This window comes from Budorcas taxicolor, chromosome 19 (genome assembly GCF_023091745.1).
Source record: "Budorcas taxicolor isolate Tak-1 chromosome 19, Takin1.1, whole genome shotgun sequence".
Lineage (NCBI taxonomy): Eukaryota > Metazoa > Chordata > Mammalia > Artiodactyla > Bovidae > Budorcas > Budorcas taxicolor.
Window position 1 is genome coordinate 46669064 of NC_068928.1, and position 20111 is coordinate 46689174.

The 20111-nt window shown below is 49.1% G+C and overlaps 1 protein-coding gene across 1 annotated transcript in view; it reads left to right on the plus strand.

The window, feature by feature from the left end:
* Positions 1 to 133: 133 nt before the first annotated feature.
* MRC2 (mannose receptor C type 2) overlaps positions 134 to 20111 on the plus strand; it is a 63454-nt gene continuing 43476 nt past the window's right edge. Inside the window, exon 1 of the mRNA XM_052657229.1 lies at positions 134 to 438. Coding sequence (XP_052513189.1) covers positions 330 to 438 — 109 coding nt within the window. The 5' untranslated portion in view covers positions 134 to 329. The remainder of the gene's footprint in view (positions 439 to 20111) is intronic.

The window sequence follows — 20111 nt, forward strand, 5'->3', positions numbered from 1 at the left end:
CCTCTCCCGCTTCCCCTTCTCCCTCCCGGGCCCCGCGCCCGCCCGCTCTTCCTCCCCTTCCCCTCCCACGCTGCCCGCTTCCCTTCCCCGCTGCCCCTCCAACCCTCCTCCCCGGGTCTGCGCTCCTCCCTCCGCCCTCCCTCCGCCCGGCCTGCCTCCTTCCCTCCTCCTCCTCCCCTCCTCTCCCCGGGAGGCATCACTTCGTCCCGACCCGGAGGAAGACGCGAGCCCCTCGCGGGCGGTCACCACAGCCCAGCACCCCTGCAGCCATCGCGCGCCGCGCCCGCGCTCCCTCGGTCCCCGCATCCCCCGAGCGCCACGCCGCGGGCATGGGGCCCGGCCGGCCGATCCTCGCGCCCTGGCCTCATCACCTGCTGCGCTGCGCCTTGCTCTTCGGGGGTCTGCACCTCGGCCGCCCCGCCGCCGCCGCCCTCCCGGGTAAGGCGCTTCCAACTTGGTCAACTTCGAGGGCCGGGCGGGGGGAGCGCCGGGGAGCGGGCCTCGCTCCACTTTTCCCTCCTTTTTTTCCCCCGCCTTTGCAGGACGTGTGTGCGTGTGTGTGTGTATATGTGTGTGACTGGGTTTTAAAAAATCGTCTCCGCTTTTCTGAAAGCGGGGCGAGGGGTGGGGGAGAGGACAGGGGTGAGGGAGGAGGAGCGCGCCTGGAGGTGGGGGAGGACCTGAGTGGAACCAGATGTGGCGGGCGGCGGGGGAGGGGAGCCCGGGGGTCTCGAGCCGCCTCGGAGGAAGAGGGCGGGCCCCGGGAGGACCCCCGCGCCCGCCCTCTAGGACCACCCGGCGCCTGCCCTGCGCTGGGCCCGGGGACCTGCAGGGCGCGTCCGGGGAAACCAGCGGAGACTCCAGGCCGGGCTCCTTGCTTTGCTTCGGGACCAAAGCGTTATTGTTGTTTTTGAATTATTCGTGAGGGCTTGGTTGCCCTTCCTGGCACCTCGGGGGTGTTGGTATTTTCTTTTCCACACTTGGTCTTCAAAGGACAGCCCGTGGCAGGCGGCATCCGCATCAATTGAACGGAGCTCTGTGGGGCAGTTTTGTGTCATCAGAAGGACGTAGCAGGCTTCGGCAAGGGTGTGTGTGTTTGTGTGTGTGTAGTGAAGAGAGTGTTGTGTGGGCGGCTCTGACCCAACTGGCACCCCTCCAGAGGGGACAGATCTTGGATGGCCAAAGAGCTGCTAACGATGCACAAACCCGACCAGCAGAAAACAAAAACCCAGAGCTGTGTCTTCCTGCTGCTCTTTCAAAGGGTGACAGTGAAGTGTGGGGACAGACAGACCCCCTCAGCGGTAATCCCAGGGGGAAGGGGGAAGATCTGCTTGCGGAGGGTGAGTGGGGGACGGTGGTATGCAGGAGTCAGAGCTGGAACTGCCCGGGAGTGTGGTTGTTACAACCCAGGTGCTGGGCCTATGAAAAAGGCTTGGTCTTGTTTTATGTTTAATTTAGGGATGAGGCTCAGTGAAAGGGGACAATCAGTGCAGCGTGTGTAGTTTTGTGCACAGCCCAGACAGCCCCCTGGAGGATCCGGGACCTCTAGCCACGGCCAGTGCTTGCTGAGTTTGCCTGCCCACCCTTAGGGGACCGAGACACGTATCTGCCCAGATTGTGCCCAGCCACTGCGTGAGGTGGGGGCCTGGATGACGCATATTCATGCTGAGCAGACCCCGCCTGCTGAATTCCAGACCCACCTGGAACTGAATATCAGACAAACAGAATCCAGGCAGTAACTCCCCACCCACTGCAGGTCAAGGCACCCAGGCTGCCCCCTGCCTTGCCTTACTGCTCTCCTGCCTGCAATTTCGCCCCCTGTGAAGGCAGGCTGGGTGGGAGGGGTGGAGGAGCCATTTCCAGAGCCCCAGAGCCCATTGTAAAGCCAGGCAGGCCCTGGGAGGGTTGTGGCCAGAGTGCTGACTCAGCCTTTTCCCCTGTGGCGCCTTTGACAGAGTGAGCTGGAAATGCCTGGGGAGAGGCTGGGTCAGGGGAACCGCCTGGAGTGGCCCTCTGCCTCTGGGTCTCCTCCTGGCCCCCCTTTGCCCTTCCTCAGGCTGTGGGTTTGAAGCCCCCGTAGCCTTGGAGGGGCCTGTCCCCAGTGGCACTGCATTGCTCACTCTCTGAAGAAGCTTAGGTGTGAGCAGGGGTGGATGGAGAGGACATGGGGTGGGGATGGCCTGGTCCCCAGAACAGCAGTTGAGCAAGACGTTGCAGGGCCTTCCCTGCTGTGTTCCCTCTGCCCAGAATACTCCTCTTGCGCCAAATTCCTTCTCCATCCCCCTCTACCTGACGAATTAGGTGGTCCCTGGGAAGAATTTACCAGCACCGGGATCCAAATAGCCCCAGGAAATGCTTGTGGGAGATAGGATTTGGTTTGGCAGGCCAGCGCTGCTGGGTGAAACTTATCCTGGGGGCAGAGTGCTTCCTGACCACCAGGAGGGGAAAGGATAGGACACCACAGAGCCCCTTGGTGTGGGATGGTAGAATCCATCTTTTCTCCACCATCCCCTGTGAAGTACCCAGAGGAGTACCCACACAGCTTGTGGCTGGAAGACTCTCTGTTAATTGCAGTACTGATGCATTTTTGTCGCTTTTACTGCTCAGTGCTGAGCCAAATACTTGGGGAGGAAGGAAGGTACAGAGGAGTTTTAAGTTGCATCCTCAGAGAAAGAAAATTTTGTTGGTGGCAGAAGAAACTGTGAGGCAAGTGGTCACCAAGGCCCCCAGGAGGGAGGCAGGGAGGAGAGCAGAGCAGGGAGACTGGGAATGCAGGCTGGGCTGTGCTAGAGCGGCTGTGGAAGCTGGCCGGGCTGGGGTGGAGAGATCCTGAGTAGGGTGGGGGAGAAGCTCGACTGAAGAGGAAACTGGCCAGGTTTCCAAGAGGCCAGAGTGGGGAAGCGACTTGCTGGCTGGCGGTGGGGAGCCCTGGAGAACCCCTGGGAGTTTCTGAGCAGAGGAATGAGGTGCGGATTAGAAAGAGGGCTGCTGGGAGCCCCGGGGATCAGGTATCCAGGTGGAGGAGCAAGGAGACCTTGGGAAATCTTTCTATGGGGACAGACTCTGCTGTCTAAAGGACAGGGAGGGAGGCATTCCTTTGGAAAGGCATCAGGTACTTGCTGCTACTGCCGGAGTCAGCCAGACAGGTTGCCTGCTCTTCCGGCCCAGGTCCTGGTGAGTCATGGAGTTCAGAGCCTTCTTACTGACCCCAGCCACCCATCCACCTACAAAAGTCAGTCTTGACTTTCTTGCTCCCCCGACCACTCACCTTCTGTGAGCTGCCAGGGCTGAGACAGTGCCCAGCTGAGCTGTGGTTAGTGCTGAGATCCGGCCCTCCCCTGGGGTGACGTGAACAAGGCAAAGGCGTAGGCAGAGGAGGAGGCGGTGGCCAGGGTCTTGGTCCCCACTGCACACAGGAGAGAAATCTCAGCTTTCTGAGGCCTGCAGGGTGTGGTTGATTCGGGCCGATGAGAGGATTTCAGAAGCCACATGAAGTTCTCAGAAGGGCATTCACTTGGATTCACCACTAATTTCAGCGTTGAATAGGAGCCCCATTGCGCCCATCAGCAGGGTGAAGTGGTATCACTGTGGCTACCATTCTTCAAGTGTTGGGCGCGGTGCTGCACGCGTGCTGTTCCGGCAAGGGTTCCTCCAAGTCTCATAACCTCTCACACGTTGGCTGTCAACAGCTGAAAGATGTTAGGTTGTTTGCATAAGACCCTACCTCCATGCCGATAGAACGTGGTGAAAGAGATTCGAACCCAGGTGTGGCTGCTCAGCCTGAGCACTTCACTACCAGACCTTGCTGAGAATCTGTTAAGGTTAACGCTGTGAAATAGGTATGTTAGGAAAGGCTGGAAAATTCTATGGTAGAGGGTACCCCCCGCCAGAGCTCCAAGTCCTCTGGAACGTCCTCTCCACATGTCCTCCAGAGGAGAGTCCCAGGAAGGGGTGGTGGGCATCCTCTGTTACCCGCCAGCTGTCCGGGCGCTGGTCTCTCCCCGCGTCCTGGGGACCCCAGACTCAGGTCCGAGCCCCCCTCGGTGTCCTCAGGGGTCTGAGGTGCCTGCTCCCGAGGGACTGAAGGGATCCAGTGGAGCAAGAGCCCCACTACCCCGAGGTCAGGGGTTCATGTTCATTCAGCCAATCTGTCAGAGGATGTTTACTGAGCCTGGGCGGTGCTGCAAGCAGGAATGACCTCCGCCTGTTCTTGTGAGCCCACCTCCCCTGCACCCCCAGTGGGGGTCCCTGGGCTTGGAGGGCCTTAGCATTGCCAACAGGAAGTATCCTTCCTGTTTAGTCCATTATGAGGTGGGGGGGACGGCTACTTTCCCATAACTGGATCCTATAAATCTGGGTGGGGTGGGCCATCGAGCGGTGACGCAGCTCTTGGACCTCACCCTGGGCCTTGCAGATCCGAGTTACTTCTCAGCAGGAGCTGTGTTGTCAACAGGCGGGATGAAGGCTGCGCAGTGGTATCAGCCAGCTCCAGCTCCTTGGAGGACAGGCTAGGCCGGGCCCCCACCCGCGGCCCCACGTGGAACTCCAGTGGTTAGTTAGGTGCCTTCCTGCCCTTCCCCCTCATTAGATCCTCTGTCCCCTCTTCTGAGCCCCTTGACCATGTATACCCCTCCCATCCTGCCTGGCTGGGCCCATGCTCTCTACCTCTCCTCAGCTCTGCCCTCCCCCAACTTGAGTTCCCCACCCTAAAAAAGCTCTGGTTGTGTTGCTGGATGGTGGCTAGGAGCCCTCAGCTTCTTCTCAGCCCCGCACGCATTCCCCCTGCCATCTTCAGGCCTTTGCACACACCCTTCCCTCTGCCTGGCATGCCCTCCCCGTCTTCTGGCCTGACTACCACTGTCCTTCCTTCAAGACTCAGGATTCTCAGAAGGACCCAAGGGGTCCTGGTCACTGCCTCTTGGGCTCGCCTGGGCTGAGGAGACAAGCTCACAGAGGGCGAACACAGGGATAAACGCCAGAATGGAGGGGTGGCCTTTTTTGGGGGGTTCATCTCTAGAAGGACACTGAGAAGCTGCTGTAGTGGGCTCGGAGCTCCTACAGGGAAAAACAGGAAGCCCGTTGCCCAGCCTCTCCCGACATCCTCAGAAAGTGTGTGGAATGGGGGGCAGACACAGCTCACCCCAGGGTACACTGAGGCAGGAGGAGGGTGGCTGGGAGCGCCCCACCCCGGCTTCCTCTTAGATGTAAATCAGCACAGCTGTGTGAACTCGGGTAGAGGCTCCCGTTTCTTCATCTGTAAAAATAATAGTCCCTCATAGGGGTGTCGTAAGAAATGACATAACAGATGTATGAAATACGTGGAACAATGCTGGACAGTCACGTCTTAGCAAATAATATTAAATTAGTGCTATTTTTTATTATGGGGGAGAAAACATGAAAAAACAATCCTCAACAAAGTTCTAAATAACTGCAGCCACTTTTTTAATCAAAGTAGGTCTTTGATTATCCATTATTGCTTGGTGACACTTTGCTAACTACCATTAAGTGCCTAAAAGTAACCATACTTTTTCTGAAAGTAAATTTAAATCCTACAGAAAAAAAAAATCCATTCTCAGTTGTCTTTACCCCTTAAGCCCCTCAATTTACTCCCCCTCCTGCTGCTTCTCTTTATAATGAAGCTTCTTTAGCTAAACTTTCCCTTGGAGCCGAGTTCCTGGGACTCTGCCCTTTCAGCCAACGGTCATTCCACCTCATCTAGCCTTCCTCCTAAGAAGCTGCCTCCCAGGGGATCTAGTAATTAGGCTTCCTAATTACTAAATCCCGTGCCCCTGCTGGCCTCACCTTGTAGCATACGTGCTGCTGAGAGCCTGTTTTATAATACATGCTGTGTGGAAAATAGCCATACAGGGGTAAAGTTTTAACGATTTGAGGTCCTCACTTCCCTTGACCCGCAGCCTAACAGTAGTCGCTGCCAGTAGTTGGGGTGATCTTCCCTTTTTTATGCATATACACACATACAAATACTCCTTTTACACAAACAGGACCACGTTTTATGCTGTACAGTACATTAAATTTTATTTTGTAATATTCGTGGCCTTTCCATGACAGGCTTCAGAGCGGTGTCATTCTTAACGGTGCTCAGTAGTCCATTGGAAGGATGTACTGTCTTTTTTGGGTTTTTTGCTGCTTCCCTGTTGACGGGCACTGTTTGGGAAGTTCTCTCTAGCTCTGGCCTCTGCGATGCGGTTTGCATCCGGGGTCTCCGCCTCCTGGCTTCCAGCCTCAGTCCAGAGTCCACATCGTTGCCAGACTTATAATTCAAAAGGGCCGCTTTTATCGCCAGCCTCAACTTTCTGAACTGAGAATTTGAGGCCTTCCACGGTCAGGTTCTAGCCTTCCTCTTCAAACCCTTGAGCAAGTCGCGTTCCGATGCCCTGAGTCCTGCCTGTGAAGCCTCTGCTTCTCTCGCCCCGCCAGGAGGGCGTGTCTCCGCAGGTGTGGCTCCCAGTCCCCGCTCTGACCCGCAGTTTTAGCCTTCTAGAAGGAGCGTTTCTTCCGCCTCCTCTCTCAATTCATCGCTGCCGCCCGCCAGGTGGATCCTTCCCCTCTCTTCGCCGACTGGAAACTCCGGGGCAAGGCTTTGTCAACTCGGCACAGCCTCCAACCTTGGACATGGTATCCTTTAGTAAATATTAATTTAATCAAACAAAGCGGACAGGTGTTCCAAAGAGCTCCCCTCACAGGTTTTATTTAGTGTAATTGACATATACCATTGTATTAAATTTAAGGTGTACACATAATGATTTGATGTTTGTGTGTATTGCAAAATGGGGCTTCCCAGGTGGTGCAGGGATAAATAATCCGCCTGCTAATACAAGACACTCAGAGATGTGGGTTCCATCCCTGGGTGGAGAAGATCTCCTGGAGGAGGAAATGGCAACCCCCTCCGGTATTCTTGCCTGGAAAATCCCGTGGACAGAGGAGCCTGGCTGGGCTACAGTCCATGGGATTGCAAAGAGTCGGACACACTGAGCAACTTAGTACACACATATTGGAAAATGATCTCCACATAAGTTTAGTTATCATACTGTCCATCACCTCCCATGATTGTAAATTTATTCCTGTGATGAAAATTTTGTTTGTAGTAGTATAAAGGCAATGAAGAGAGTTGCCCTTCCAGAGTTTTAGGTGATGTCACAGTCGTGAGAAACATGGCATTGAATTAAACAGAAAAAGAGTCCAGTCGACTGGAGTAAATTTCAAACATAGACCTAGACTGTTACAAGAACTAATGTGAGACATGCCAGAAACAACACCCTGATATGAAAAGGAATCTGTACTTGTAAATAGTATGGGACAACTGGATTATAATTTTAAAATTTTAGTTTCAATTTCTAGCTGATTGCAGCTGAGAAAATTCAGCCAGCAAGTTTGTCATGTAGAAAGTGCAAAGATCACTAGAAATTAACTTTCAAAAATACATAATTAAGCTAGTGAAAACAGAAAACTTAATCATGGCAGATCTGTGAGGAAACTCATCTGTATGCCTGCTGCTGCTGCTGCCAAGTCTCTTCAGTCGTGTCCGACTCTGGGCGACCCGACAGGCAGCAGCCCACCAGGCTCCGCAATCCCTGGGATGCTCTAGGCAAGAACACTGGAGTGGGTTGCCATTTCCTTCTCCAATGCACGAAAGTGAAAGTGAAGTCGCTCAGTCATGTCCGACTCTTCGTGACCCCATGGACTGCAGCCTACCAGGCTCCTCTGCCCATGGGATTTTCCAGGCAAGAGTACTGGAGGGGGTGCCATCGCCTTTTCCATCTGTATGACTGGGGCATGTAAATTAGTTCAGTTTTTCTGGATTCAGTCTTTCAGACAAGATGTAAGAAACTAGATAAGTAAGACTTCACATCCTTTGACCTCATAATTCCGCTTGGGGAATTTGTAAGTCATTAACCTCAAAAAGGAAAAAGAAAATGTTCATAGAAGGACTATTTGTAGTAGCAAAACAAATTGGAAACCATCTAGAAGCCCGATAGCAAAAGCATAGCTAATCAAACCAAGATATCTTAACACAATGGACAACTTATGTAGTTCTAAACAACAAATATAGAACCAATGCCAGTATGTGGAAATATATCTAAGAAGGAAACTTCTCATGACCACAAAACAAGCTTGCAAAATAATTTGTAATTACTCTGGTAGTAATTAAATGAAGGTACATGCCTGATCCCTGACAAGCAGTTTCTCATTCATTCGGCTGTTTTGTTTTTGTTTTCCTGAGCACTGACAATGTGCTACGTGTAGTATTTGATGGTGAGCAAACCAGGCATGGCTCCTGCCTTCCTGAAGCTTAAAAGCAACACCCCACCCCCAGCAGAGAGCAATGTTCCAGAAGCAAATATGCACTGATTTCAGTCTTGGGTGCAATTTTAAGTTTTTTAGAAGAAAGATGGAAGCAATAGACTGCTCAGAAATCTCAGACACAGGGTCAGGAACCTTTTTGACCACAAAGAGAACAGCCCTGAGTCAGAGCAGCCTGGTCAAGTAGGAATTCAACAGGAAACAGCCTTGTAGTCAGTCTTGGTCCCCAAGGAAAGGATTTCCTAACTTCACAGATGCTTAACCTCATTTCTGAGGATCTGAGGAGAGAAGAGTGGTTTAGGAGCACTGTTTTACCATAGCCAAAGCAAAGACAAAAATGCACCTTGAAAGAAATATGGATAATTATAAACACACAATGAAATATAATGCAGTAGTGAACTGACAATGGCACCCACTCCAGTACTCTTGCCTGGAAAATCCCATGGACGGAGGAGCTTGGTAGGCTGCAGTCCATGGGGTCGCTGAGGGTCAGACACGACTGAGCGACTTCACTTTCACTTTTCACTTTCACGCATTGGAGAAGGAAATGGCAACCCACTCCAGTGTTCTTGCCTGGAGAATCCCAGGGACGGGGGAGCCTGGTGGGCTGCCGTCTCTGGGTTCGCACAGAGTCGGACACGACTGAAGCGACATAGCAGCAGCAGCAGTGAACTGACAGACCTCAATGCATGCATCAACATGAGTGATTCTTAGAGACAAAATGTTGACTGCGGAAAAAAACTCAGAGGACTACATTGGTATTACAGTCAGTCTCAAACGACTAGAAGAGTTGAGGGGAAAATACAGTGAGCATTCGTATACTCTCCACCTGGAAGCACCAATGGTTAACATTTGGCCACATTTGCTTTACCTCATTCTGTGTGTGTGTGTGTGTGCTGAAGCTTTGCGTTAGTTGTAGACATGACATTTCACATCAGTATTTCACCATGTATCAACTAAAAGACATTCTATAAAACCATAATCACATCCAAGAAAGATAACAGATGCAACAGCTCTTTTTTTCCAATACGCAGTTTGTGTTTGAATTTCTCCATTGTCCCTCTGTATCAGCTGTTATTTAAGTCCAGGACTCAATTTGATGTTGTGTCTCTCAGTCTCTTTTAATCTAAAATAGTTGGTCTTGTTTTCTTTTATGACCTTGCATATTTATTCATTTGGCTGTGCCAGGCCTTAGTTGTGGCACGTGGGACCTTCGATCTTCACTGTGGCATGTGGGATCTAGTTCCTCGATCAGGGATTGAACCCAGGCCCACTACATTGGGAGCTTGGAGTCTTAGCCACTGGACCGCTAGGGAAGTCCCTATGACATTCCATTTTTGATGACTTCAGGCCAGTCGTTTGCTAGAATGTTAGCAGTCATTTTATCTGATTGTTTAATCATTAAATTCATGCTAAACATTTTTGGGAGGAAAACCACAGGTGTGGGACCAAGTGTGTTCTTTCCATTGTGTCACATTAAGTTAGTTGGTTCCCTTATTGGTGTTGCTGACTTTGATCACTTGGTTCAGGTGGTGTCTACCAGATTTCTCCACTAAAAAGGTACCTTTTCTCCTTTTATTTGGTCGATAATTTAAGAAAGTGAACAATATTCTTAAAAAAGCAAAGTTGCTCCTAGCAGCACTATTCATAGTAGCCCCAAACTGAAAACTACCCAAACGCCCATCAACAATGGAATGGTTAGGTTGTGGTGGCTCCACACAGGTCAGTAGCACACAGCACTGAGAATGAACAGCCCACAACACATGCGACAGTGTGGATGAAGCTCACAAAACTGTTGAACCAGATGCAAGGCATTCGTGTCATATGATCCCATGTATGTGAAGTACAAAAAAGAGGGCGACGCTGACCTGTGCTGCTGCTGGCAGTCAGACAGCGCTTACCCCTAGTGGAAGCAGTTGTGACCAGAGGGTGTCCCAGATTACATTTAGAAGAAAAACGGGAGATATCTAGAACATTTATGGCAAGACGCTCCTATAAACCAATGAGAAAAATACCGGAACCTCCACTAGTTTTTTTCTAATTATTATTGAATTTATTGATTTTGGCTATACTGGGTCTTCATTGTGGAGCATGGACTCTAGAGTGATGCAAGGGCTTAGTTGCCCCTTAGTATGTGGGATTTTAGTTCCTGGACCAGGGATTGAACCCATGTCCCCTGCATTGCCAAGTGGATTCTTAGCTACTGGACCACCAGGGAAGTTCCTCCACTAGTTTTAAGGCATTTAAGATAAGCCAATAAAGGCTGGGAACAGAGTTCACAAAGAAGAAATGCTGACGTCCAATATGCTTTGGAAAATGTTTTAAATCACTAGCAATAAAAAAAGAGATACCCTTCTCAGAGTACCATCAGAGTACCAACAAAGAGTGATGTAACAATACGTTCAATATAATATTATTTATAATTGAGGAGAATCTGCTTACAAATTGAAGACCAGTAATAGCTAGAGAATGAATAAATGAAATGTATGCTGTCATGGAATAGCATACAGCCATTAAAATGGTTTTTACAAAATTAAAAGACACATTACAGTCCTTTTTCTAAAATGTTAAGTGCAAAACAAGACTCAGAAGCATTTGTTTGGGAATGTAAGTAAGTAAGTAAGTAAATTCACTCAGTTGTGTCCGACTCTTTGTGACCCCGTGGACTGCAGCCCACCAGGCTCCTCAGTCCATGGGATTCTCCAGGCAAGAATACTGGAGTGGGTTGCCATTTTCTTCTCCAGGGGATCTTCCCGACCCAGGGATCGAACCCGGGTCTCCCGCATTAGAGGCAGACGCTTTAACCTCTGAGTCACAGTAGTATATATCAATAAATGAACATAACTTGTATTTGAAGTAAGTAGGCAAGATAAAATTGGTAACGATCACACCAAAATTTAGCAGAAGTCATATGTGTCAGAAAACTAAGATCCTGGCATCTGGTCCCATCACTTCATGGGAAATAGATGGGGAAACAGTGGAAACAGTGTCAGACTTCATTTTTGCTGCTGCTGCTAAGTCGCTTCAGTCGTGTCCGACTCCGTGTGACCCCATAGATGGAAGCCCACCAGGCTCCCCCGTCCTCGGGATTCTCCAGGCAAGAACACTGGAGTGGATTGCCATTTCCTTCTCCAATGCATGAAAGTGAAAAGTGAAAGGGAAGTCGCTCAGTCGTGTCCGACTCTTAGCGACTTCATTTTTGGGAGCTCCAAAATCACTGCAGATGGTGACTGAAGCCATGAAATTAAAAGACACTTATTCCTTGGAAGGAAAGTTATGACCAACCTAGACAGCATATTCAAAAGCAGAGACATTACTTTGCCAGCAAAGGTCCGTCTAGTCAAGGCTATGGTTTTTCCAGTGGTCACGTATGGATATGAGAGTTGGACTGTGAAGAAAGCTGAGCACCAAAGAATAGATGCTTTTGAACTGTGGTGTTGGAGAAGACTCTTGAGAGTCCCTTGGACTGCAAGGAGATCCAACCAGTCCATTCTGAAGGACATCAGCCCTGGGTGTTCATTGGAACGACTGATGCTAAAGCTGAAACTCCAGTACTTTGGCCACCTCATGTGAAGAGTTGACTCATTAGAAAAGACCCTGATGCTGGGAGGGATTGGGGGCAGGAGGAGAAGGGGACGACAGAAGATGAGATGGCTGGATGGCATCACCGACTCAATGGACATGGGTTTGAGTGAATTCTGGGAGTATGTGATGGACAGGGAGGCCTGGTGTGCTGCAATTCATGGGGTCGCAAAGAGTCGGACGCGACTGAGTGACTGAGCTGAACTGATGGATGTCACATTCTGCTCTGTTGTGTATTTATAGTTATTTACTAATTTTTGGTTGTGCTGGGTCTTGGTTTCTGTGCACTGGCTCTCTCTAGTTGTGGTCCCTGGACTTTGCATTATGGTGGCTTCTCTTGTTGCAGAGCACGGGCTCTAGAAACGCTGGCTTCTGTCGTCGTGGCTTGTGGACCCTAGAGCTGGGGCTCAGTAGATGTCCTGCATGGGCTTAGTTGCTCTGGGACAGGTAGAATCCTCCCAGACCAGGGACTGAACTTGTGTCCCCTGCGTTGACGAGCAGATAATTATCCGCTTGGGAAGTCTTCTCTTGTGTACTGATTATTTGACAGAGGTGATTTTTTTTTCTTTTAGCATGTCTATAATTGGCAGCAATGGGGTGGCAAAGGACAGCTTTCTCCCTGTCCTACTGAGAGATTCCCATCTCACCCATGCCCATTCCCAACTCCTAACAGGGCCACACCCACAGCACGTGATTCCACGGGGCCAGAATCTCCTTGGAGGGGGAGATCTCCCAGTGCTAAGGGAGCCTCGAGAGTCCCTTGGACTGCAAGGAGATACAACCAGTCCATCCTAAAGGAAATCAATCCTGAATATTCATTGGAATGTCTGATGTTGAAGCTGAAACTCCAGTACTTTAAGGCCACCTGATGCAAAGAACTGAAAAGACCCTGATGCTGGGAAAGATTGAAGGCCGAAGGAGAAGGGGACGACAGAGGATGAGATGGCTGGATGGCACCACTGACTCGATGGACATGAGTTTGAGTGAACTCCGGGAGTTGGTGATGGACAGGGAGGCCTGGCGTGCTGCGGTCCATGGGGTCGCAAAGAGTCGGAGGCGATTGAGCAGCTGAACTGAACTGAACTGAAAGGAGCCTTGTCGGGTGGGTCCAGCAGAGGGGGTGCCGCCTGGCTGCAGAAGGGAAGAGTGGACGCTGGGTGCAGGGTGGATGGCCCCTGGGACTGAGACCCAGCTGGCTGGGACCTTGGTTAGTTTTCCCAAGCCACTCCCCATTTGCCCGTCTTGGTTTTGTTTTTGTTTTTGTTTTTGTTTTTAATGATGAGTTGGAGCTGGGCTTCACCTACTGGCCGGCAAGGAGGCCGGTGTAGGAGGGTCACCCTCTGAGCTGGGTTCCTGAAGGCACACTCAGGACGCTCAGGAGCAAGAGCTTGACGATGGGTGCAGCATCAGCCTCGAGCTGTTTCATTAACAGACCCTCAAATGCAAACCCCTTGTTGTTAGCGCTCATCAACTGAGTGTTTACGCAAGGGACAGCCGGAGAGAAGGCAAACTCAATCATACATGTACTAAGTATCGTCCTTACGGACGAGATTGGAGTGCATATCAGATAAGTGCCAGTCAAGGGACTGGCTTTTGGAAGGCTTCCTCGTTTTTGAAATCTTTTATGTGTAACAAATGAGAGAAATGGAAACCAGGTTAATACTGAGCACGTCTAATCTGCCAGGGTCAGTATTAGGCAATTGCGCATGCCCCATATTTTTAATCCTCACATTCCTCCATTTCGTGGGTAAGGGAATTGAGCCAGCAAGGCTGTGAGCCAGATCACGCATCTCGTGAGTGGCAGAGTCTATGTCTGTTTGGTTCCCTGCATGGTCTTGTTTTATTTTTGTAAACAAGTAAGTATGCGTTATAATATAATGGACATTAGGCAAGACAGAGAGAGAACTTTGCAATACTTACGTTTGCTCATGAACTTCTCTCTCTCACCCTGTTCCTCCCACCCAATTTCTTATTTTGTATTTTCCATGCTTTGCTCTTAAAGTTTTTCATTCTTGGTGTACTATATAAATACAGGAAAGTGAACACCATAAATGTTCAGCTCAATGAATTTTCACAGACTGAACACACCCATGTAGCCAAGGATTGGATCCAGCAAATAAATAACATTACCAGTATTACCAGTGCTTTCAAATGCTTTTACACATTTTTCTGTAACTTCATTAGATGTGTATGTTTCTTCATCAACTGCCTGTTCAGACGTATTCTTTATCATCTCACCTCTTCAGGTCTTAGGGGCTTAAAATTACTGGATCTCTATGTTTTTCTCATTGGCTTATATGAACTTCTTGCTGTGTTTGTTAGAAATATCTTTCTCCTGTTGATTGTTCATTTAAATTTTTTATTTTGGGGGGAGTTCTCTGGTGGTCCAGTGGTTAGGGCTCCAGGCTTTCGTTGCCAAGGGCCTGAGTTCAATCCCTGGTCCGGTAACTAGAGCCCCATAAGCCATGTAGTGCATACAGTGTGTGTGTATATATGTGTGTGTGTGTTTGCGTGTATATGTGTGTGTGTCTTTTTTTAATCTCTCCCCCGACACACACACACTTGGTTTTTTTTTAGTAAAGTTTACAAAACCCTTGGGGGTTCTCTTCTTCATTGAAAGGCTTCACCCTCTTATGCACCGACACCTTTCTGTTGCCCTGACTCTCACTCCCGCAAGACCCTCAGCAGCTCATCTGAACTTGTGGGCAGCTTCAGTTAGCAAACTTGAATAAAGCTGCAGAAAGACAGTGTTACATATATATTTTTTCAGAATCAGAATACATTTTGGTGATTGTAAACAAATAGTACACAATTGAAAAGTTGAAAAAGTTACAAAAAAAGACAGGTTACCGAAAATGTCACAGCTAAGAAACAGCCACTATTAACAGTTTAGAGACTATGCTGTCAAGCTGTCTCCTCGCCTCTCCTCCCCTCTCTCTCTATAACACTTGACGTAAAGGTTTCAGTGTTGGCTTGTAACATTTTTTCATATGCCAATGTGTCATCAGTGTATTTCCACCCAGTGCTTCCATTGACTGTGTAAGATTCCATTGTACAGATGTACCATAACTAGCCCATGTTAGACATTCGGGTCATATCTCTTTTTAATTTCCAAACGTAAATTGTGGAAAATACAAAGAGAAGAAAATAAAAATCACCAGCTATCCCATATGTCAGTAATAACCACTGTTAACACTTAGGCATGTACAGTGGTTCTGAGATTCTGGTGAGCCTCAGAATCACCTGGGAGTCTTATTTACAATGCAGATATTCCTTCTTTCTGAGCTTCTAATTCAGTAGGCCGGCTATAGGGCTGGGGCTTTCCAGGTGGCGCTCGTGGTAAAGAACCTGCCTGCCAAAGCAGAAGAGACTTGGGTTCGATCCCTGGGTCCAGAAGGTCCCCTGGAGCATGGCACAGCAATCCACTTCCGTATTCTCGCCTGGAGAATCCCATGGGCAGAGGAGCCTGGCGGGCTACAATCCATAGGATCGCAGAGTCAGGAGTGAAGCGACTTAGCATGCACGCACACTGTAGGGCTGGGCACTTGCTCTGTAAACAAGCACGCCTGGAGATTTGGACTCCCAAGTTTAATAAAAAAGCATGCACAAAGGTCTTTTCAGACTTTACTTGATTTAAAAGTAAATAGAAACAAGGTCATATTATACATCCAGTTTTAAAAATCAGTTCGTGTGAACGTCTGTTCATGTCAGAATACTGCTGCAAGTTGATTGGTGTTGTCTGTGTGGTCTCCCATTGCATGAATGTATTTCATTTGGCTCTGTCAATGCCGTGTTGTTGGACATTAATTTTCACCCAGTCATTGTCATCAGTAATGCTGTGTAGCAAAAATATTTGCATAGATTCTTTTTTAAAATGTATTTCTTTTTAATTGGAGGACAGTTGCTTTAGAGTGTAGTGCTGGTTTCTGCCATACATCACCATGAGTCAGCTGTAGGCATACGTATGTCCCCTCCCTCTGCGTCCCCACCCCATCCCGCCGTCCAGGTTTTCGCAGAGCACTGGGTTGAGCTCCCTGCATCACACGGCAGATTCCCGCTGACCATCTGATTTACATATGCTAATGTGTATGTTTCAGTGCTCCTGGTCTCTCAGTTCTTCGCACCCTCTCCTTGCCCTGCTGTGTCAAGTTTCTTCTCTGTGTCTGCATCTCGATTCCTGTCCTGCAGATGGGTTCATTAGTACATTTTTCTAGATTACATGTCTATGCATTAGTGTACATTATTTGTTTTCCTCTTTCTGACTTACTTCAGTTTGTTTAATACGCTCTAGTTTCATCCACCTCACTAGAACTGACTCAAAATTCACTTTTTATGGCTGAGTAATATTCCACTGTATATATGTACCACAATTTCTTTGTCCATTCATCTGCTGATGGACATCTAGGTGACTTTCAAGTCCTCGCTATTGTAAATAGTGCTTCTGTGAACATGGGGTTCGTGTCGTCTTTCGAATTGTGATTTTCTCAGGATATATACCCAGTAGTGGCACTGTTGGGTTATATGGTCGCTTTCCCCCCTAGTTTTTAAAGAAATTTCCATACTGTTCTCCATAGTGGTTGTATCAGTTTACATTCCCACAAATAGTGCCTGAGGGCTCACTTTTCTTCACATCCCCTCCAGCATTTATAGTTTGTAGATTTTTTGATGATGGCCATTCTCACAGATGCAGATGACACCACCCTTACGGCAGAAAACAAAGAGGAACTAAGAGCTTCTTGATGAAAGTGGAAAAGCTGGCTTAAAACTCAGCATTCAAAATGCTAAGATCGTGGCATCCAGCTCCATCACTTAATAGCAAATAGATGGGGAAACAATGGAAACAGTGACAGCCTTTATTTTCTTGGGCTCCAAAATCACTGCAGATGGTGACTGCAGCCATGAAATTAAAAGACGCTTGCTCTTTGGAAGAAAAGCCATGGTAAACCTAGACAGCATATTGAAAAGCAGAGACGTTACTTTGCCAACAAAGGTCCGTTTAGTCAAAGCTATGGTTTTTCCAGTAGTCACGTATGGATGTGAGTGTTGGACCATAAAGAAGGCTGAGCGCCAAAGAATTGATGCTTCCAAACTATGGTGTTTGAGAAGACTCTTGAGAATCCGTTGGACTGCAAGGAGATTAAACCAGTCAGTCCTAAAGGAAATCAATCCTGAATATTCATTGGAAGGACTGATGCTGAAGCAGAAGCTCGAATACTTTGGCCACTTGATTCGAAGAGCTGACTCATTGGGAAAAAACGCTCTCATGCTGGGAAAGACTGAGGGCAGGAGGAGAAGGGGCCGACAGGATGAGATGGTTGGATGGCATCACTGACTCAATGGACATGGGTTTGAGCAAATTCTGCGAGATGGTGAAGGGCAGGGATGCCTGGTGTGCTACAGTCCATGACTGACTGAACAACAATAGTTCTGACTAGTACGAAGTGATACCTCGTTGTAGTTTTGATTTGCATTTTTCTAACAACAAATGCTGTTGGACATTTTTTCATGTGTTTATTAGCCATCCATATTCGCATAGATTCTTAATTATTTCTTCAAGTTGAGTTCCTAAGAAGTGAACTCTGGGTCAAATGTCTGTATTTTTGAAGACTTTGGACATTCTTCTCCAGAGGGGTTAGCCTCCAGGACTACTGCCACCATGCGCTCACTTGTGCAGGGCAGCGAGGTGGTCAGTTATTCTGTCCCTTGTCTCAGCGAGTCCTGCCAGCCATCCAGTGGGCAGCACCAGCATAGCTCCTGGCACATTCCAGGTGCTCAGTACTTGTCCTGTGCAGTAAACAGGAGTATGGGCACTGAAGGATGAAGAGGTCAAGTGACTAGTTCAGGAGCAGGAATTCAAACCCAGCGAAGACACCAGAGGCTGAGCTCTCTTAGCCGTGCTGTTGATTTTTAATTAATATCAGAGAGGGAGGGAATGTGACGGTTGTGGGAAGAGTACTCTTAAAAATACGGTCCTAAAATTATCCTGACAGAATCAGAAAAAGGGAGCGAAAGGGTGGGGAGGGAGACGGCTTTGGAGGGCCCTCACAGACATTCCTCTGTCGGTGAAGTCTGTTGTGTCACTGGAGGTCTGGGTGCTGCCACAGTGGTGCTCACGTGTGTACATATGGTGGTCTTGTGTACGTATACGACCCTTTGTAGCTTCCAGGGCAAAGCAAGTCAGAGTCCCCGAACACTGAGCACCGAGTCGGGTTCTGTGGGAAATGCAGAGAGGTTTGGTTCCTTCAAAGATCTTAAGATGTCCACTGTGTCTCTCTTCCCTCAGTTTTATTTACTTTAAAAACATTATAATAATATAATAGAAAGTTATGCATAATTCCCACCTCCTGGCAACGGAGAAAAATACTTGTTTTGCCATCAGGCCCCAATTCCAAAATTCATAATAATATGTTTCCTTGTACTTTCAGAGCTGTGTAAAGACACTCCTTGGACACTTATGTACCTTTCCATGAGAAAAAAGAGGTCAGGGGAATGTGTTCCGTGAGTGTTGACTGCCATACATGTTGTTACCCTGATTAGGTGAAATGGTGCTGTCACACAACAGATAACTTCATTCCCTTGTTGTCTTCTATTCATTGTCCACATGTGATCTTTTAAAATTATTATTATTATTTGCTTATTTTTGGCTGCCCTGGGTCTCCATTGCTGCACTCGGGCTCTCTCTAGTTGCGGGGAGCGGGGGCCGCCCTCTAGCTGCGGGGAGCGGGGGCCGCCCTCTAGCTGCGGTGCATGGGCTTCTCATTGCGGTGGCTTCTCTTGTCGTGGTGCACAGGCTCTAGGGCACGTGGGCATCAGTAGTTGTGGCACATGGGCTTAGTTGCCCTGCAGCATGTGGGATCTTCCCGGACCAGGGATCAAACCGGTGTCCCCTGCATTGGCAGGTGGATTCTTAACCACTGGTCCAAGATCTTCTGTTAAAGGAGGATGTAAATTCAGAGGATGTTAAACCTTTGCCTGTGGGACACAGGGCAGCTTGCCTTTCCACTTCCTCTCGTCCAGCTCATGCAATACACATGTATTGACCACCTGTTGTATGCCCTGAACCAAGGGGATGGGTTGATAAGACACAGCTCCTGCTCTGCAGGAGCCATTTAGTGGAGAAGGAAATGGCAACCCACTCCAGTGTTCTTGCCTGGAGAATCCCAGGGACAGAGGAGCCTAGTGGGCTGCCGTCTATGGGGTCGCACAGAGTCGGACATGACTGAAGCAACTTAGCAGCAGTAGCAGCAGCAGCAGAGACCCTGAAAGAATCGTGTCAATATCTGCATATATCTCTCCCTGGAAGTCTCCCCAGGAGCCTATGGAGAGGCAGGGAAGGTGTTTTTAAATTCAGTCCACAGGTAAGAAAACCGAATCCCCTCAGGTCATTTACATTGTAATAGCAGAATCAGCGGAGAAGGCGATGGCACCCGACTCCAGTACTCTTGCCTGGAAAATCCTATGGACGGAGGAGCCTGGTAGGCTGCAGTCCATGGGGTCGCTAAGAGTCAGACATGACTGAGCGACTTCACTTTCACTTTTCACTTTCATGCATTGGAGAAGGAAATGGCAACCCACTCCAGTATTCTTGCCTCTAGAATCCCAGGGACGGGGGAGCCTGGTGGGCTGCCGTCTATGGGGTTGCACAGAGTCGGACATGACTGAAGTGACTTAGCAGCAGCAGCAGCAGAATCAGAGCCATAACTCCTAGATTCTCAGCCTGTGCTGCCCCAACCCTTTCCTCGCATTCTTTTTTTTTTAATGATTTACTTATTTATTCATTTATTTGGCTGTGCTGGGTCTTAGTTACCGCATGGGGGATCTTTAGTTGAGGTATGTGGGATCTAGTTCCCTGACCAGGGATGGAACCTGGGCCCCCTGCATTGGGAGCTCAGAGTCTTAGCCACTGGACCACCAGGGAAGTCCCTCTCCCCCCATCCTTGGAGTCCTCCCACCATGTGACTGTCTGAGCCCCAGCGAGGGTCCCATGCAGACTGTCCACTGCCACGCCAAGTAGTGGGGGCCCTGCGCCACCTCCTTCCACACTCCCAGCTGCATTTTGTGACCTCATTTTCCCTCTACAGCTACATTTGGATTTGATTTCTGCAGCACCAGAATGAGGTGGGGAGAGCAGCCCACCCCATGCTGCCCCAGCCTCCCCAGAAATCCCCCCTCTTCCCCCATCGCATCGTTCACAGCTTCTTCTTCAT